We start from the raw sequence: 2,147 nt of genomic DNA, 5'->3' as shown, positions 1-2,147 counted from the left end.
GGGAAAAGGGTAGATGAAGCAGTTATCACATGTCCAGCATATTTCAATGATGCACAACGACAAGCTACTAAAGATGCAGGAACACTTGCAGGATTAAAAGTTAAACGAATTATTAATGAACCAACAGCAGCAGCATTAGCATATGGAATAGACACAAGAAAAGAAAATGAAGGAAAGAATATTGCAGTTTATGATCTTGGAGGAGGGACATTTGATATTTCTATTCTTAATATTAATAAGGGGATTTTCCAAGTTAAAGCAACGAATGGAGATACAATGCTTGGAGGAGAAGATTTTGACAAAGCTATTTGTCAATATATTGAGAAAGAATTTGAACGAAAATATAAACGAAATCTTCAAAGAAATAAGAAAGGAATTAGTAGAATTAAAGAAGCAGCAGAGAAAGTAAAATGTGAATTATCATCAAGTGAAGAAAGTGTAATTTCATTACCATATCTTGATAGACAAGATTCACTTGAAATTACAATCAGTAGAAGAAAAATTGAACAATTATGTAAGGGAATTTGTAAAAGAACAGAATATCCTTGTCTTCAATGTATGAAAGATGCAAAATTAAGAAAAAAAGACATTAGTGATGTTGTACTTGTTGGAGGAATGACAAGAATGCCTTTAATTCAAAACACTGTTCAAGAAATCTTTGGAAAAAAACCAAGTAAAAATGTCAATCCAGATGAAGCTGTTGCTATTGGAGCAGCAATTCAAGCAAGTATTATTGAAGGGAAGAAAAAGGATATTATTCTTGTTGATGTTACACCACTAACATTAGGAATTGAAACATATGGAGGTGTGATGACACCATTAATCAATAGAAATACAACAATCCCTACATCAGTTTCAAAGGAATTTACCACATCAATGGATAATCAACAAGAAGTAGATATTAAAGTGTTTCAAGGAGAACGTAGAGTTACAAGAAAGAATAAAAAGTTAGGAGAATTTAAATTGGTTGGAATTCCACCAGCAAAGAAGGGAGTAGCAAAAATTGAAGTTACATTTGACATTGATGTCAATGGAATAGTAAAAGTCTCTGCACTTGACAAAGGAACAGGAAAGAAAACAGGGATTCAAGTCAAAAGTAATGGTGGATTGAATGAAGAAGAAATCAATCGACTAGTTAAGGAAGGAGAAGAACATGCTGCAGAAGACAAGAGAAAAGAGCAATTACTTCTTCACAGACAACGATTAAAAGAAATGATAGAGAGTGCAGAAGACATTCAAAAAGAGTTATTAAAGAAAAAGATTGAAACAACAAGTGAATTAGAAAGAGTTATTAATCAATCCAAAAAGGTTATCACATCAGAAGATGAAAATGAAATTAAAAGATTAATTGATCAATTAGGAGAAGAAACATCAAATTCTTCTGCTAAATTATATAATTAATTAACTTCTATCTTTTTATTATGATTTGTTTTAATTGTCAGTATTATTTATCTTTATTTTCATCTCATTCATCAAATATCAGTTATATTTGTTATTATTATTCAAGTTTTTAGTTATACACTACTTACTTTTTACATGAAATACATGAAATACATGAAATACATGAATTGTTGATGTATTTTTTAAATAACATCTTTCATATTTATTCTATTCTTTGGTTTTATTTCATTTTCTCTTCTTTCATCTAATTCAATTCATGCGTTTTGCTTATTTCATTGTTGATATATACACAGCTATTTAATCTTTTGTTATTGACTTATGCTTGTTCTGTTGTGTCGTTCTCTATAACTCTTTGTTCATATGTTAGAGTTGTTATCTCTTTTTGTTTTTACATGAGTTTTATAGTTTATATTCTTTTAGAATGAATATTCAATGGTTTTGAGTTTATTTCTGTTTATTCATTATCAATTCATATTACTAATTATCGTAAGTGAATAAACAACACAATGATTAGTTGATTGATTTATACTTTATTTCATATTCTATTTTCACTTATTATTCATAGCATCAATATTTATTATGAAAATAAGCAGTAAAAATTATAGATATTGATATGTTGTGATGAACATCATTATAACATAAATGTTTTCTGAAAATGTGTTATAATGTAATGTATGTGGTTGTAATGATAGTGACAAAATGTAGTTGTGAAGATTGTGATGGTATTCTTTATTTTCATGACAAAT

The 2,147-nt window shown here is 28.3% G+C and overlaps 1 protein-coding gene across 1 annotated transcript; it reads left to right on the top strand.

Annotated features, from left to right (window-relative positions):
- Positions 1 to 276: 276 nt before the first annotated feature.
- EHI_071800 (heat shock protein70, mitochondrial, putative) lies at positions 277 to 1,401 on the top strand (the record flags this gene model as incomplete). Its single annotated transcript, XM_001914480.1, has 1 exon — positions 277 to 1,401. One exon carries the CDS (start codon positions 277 to 279, stop codon positions 1,399 to 1,401), a length of 1,125 nt encoding a protein of 374 aa, XP_001914515.1.
- Positions 1,402 to 2,147: the final 746 nt, after the last annotated feature.

The sequence above is a fragment of the Entamoeba histolytica genome, genomic scaffold, assembly GCF_000208925.1.
Source record: "Entamoeba histolytica HM-1:IMSS scf_1104750517371 genomic scaffold, whole genome shotgun sequence".
Taxonomy (NCBI): Eukaryota; Evosea; order Mastigamoebida; family Endamoebidae; genus Entamoeba; species Entamoeba histolytica.
This window is presented reverse-complemented; position numbering and strand designations above follow the sequence as displayed.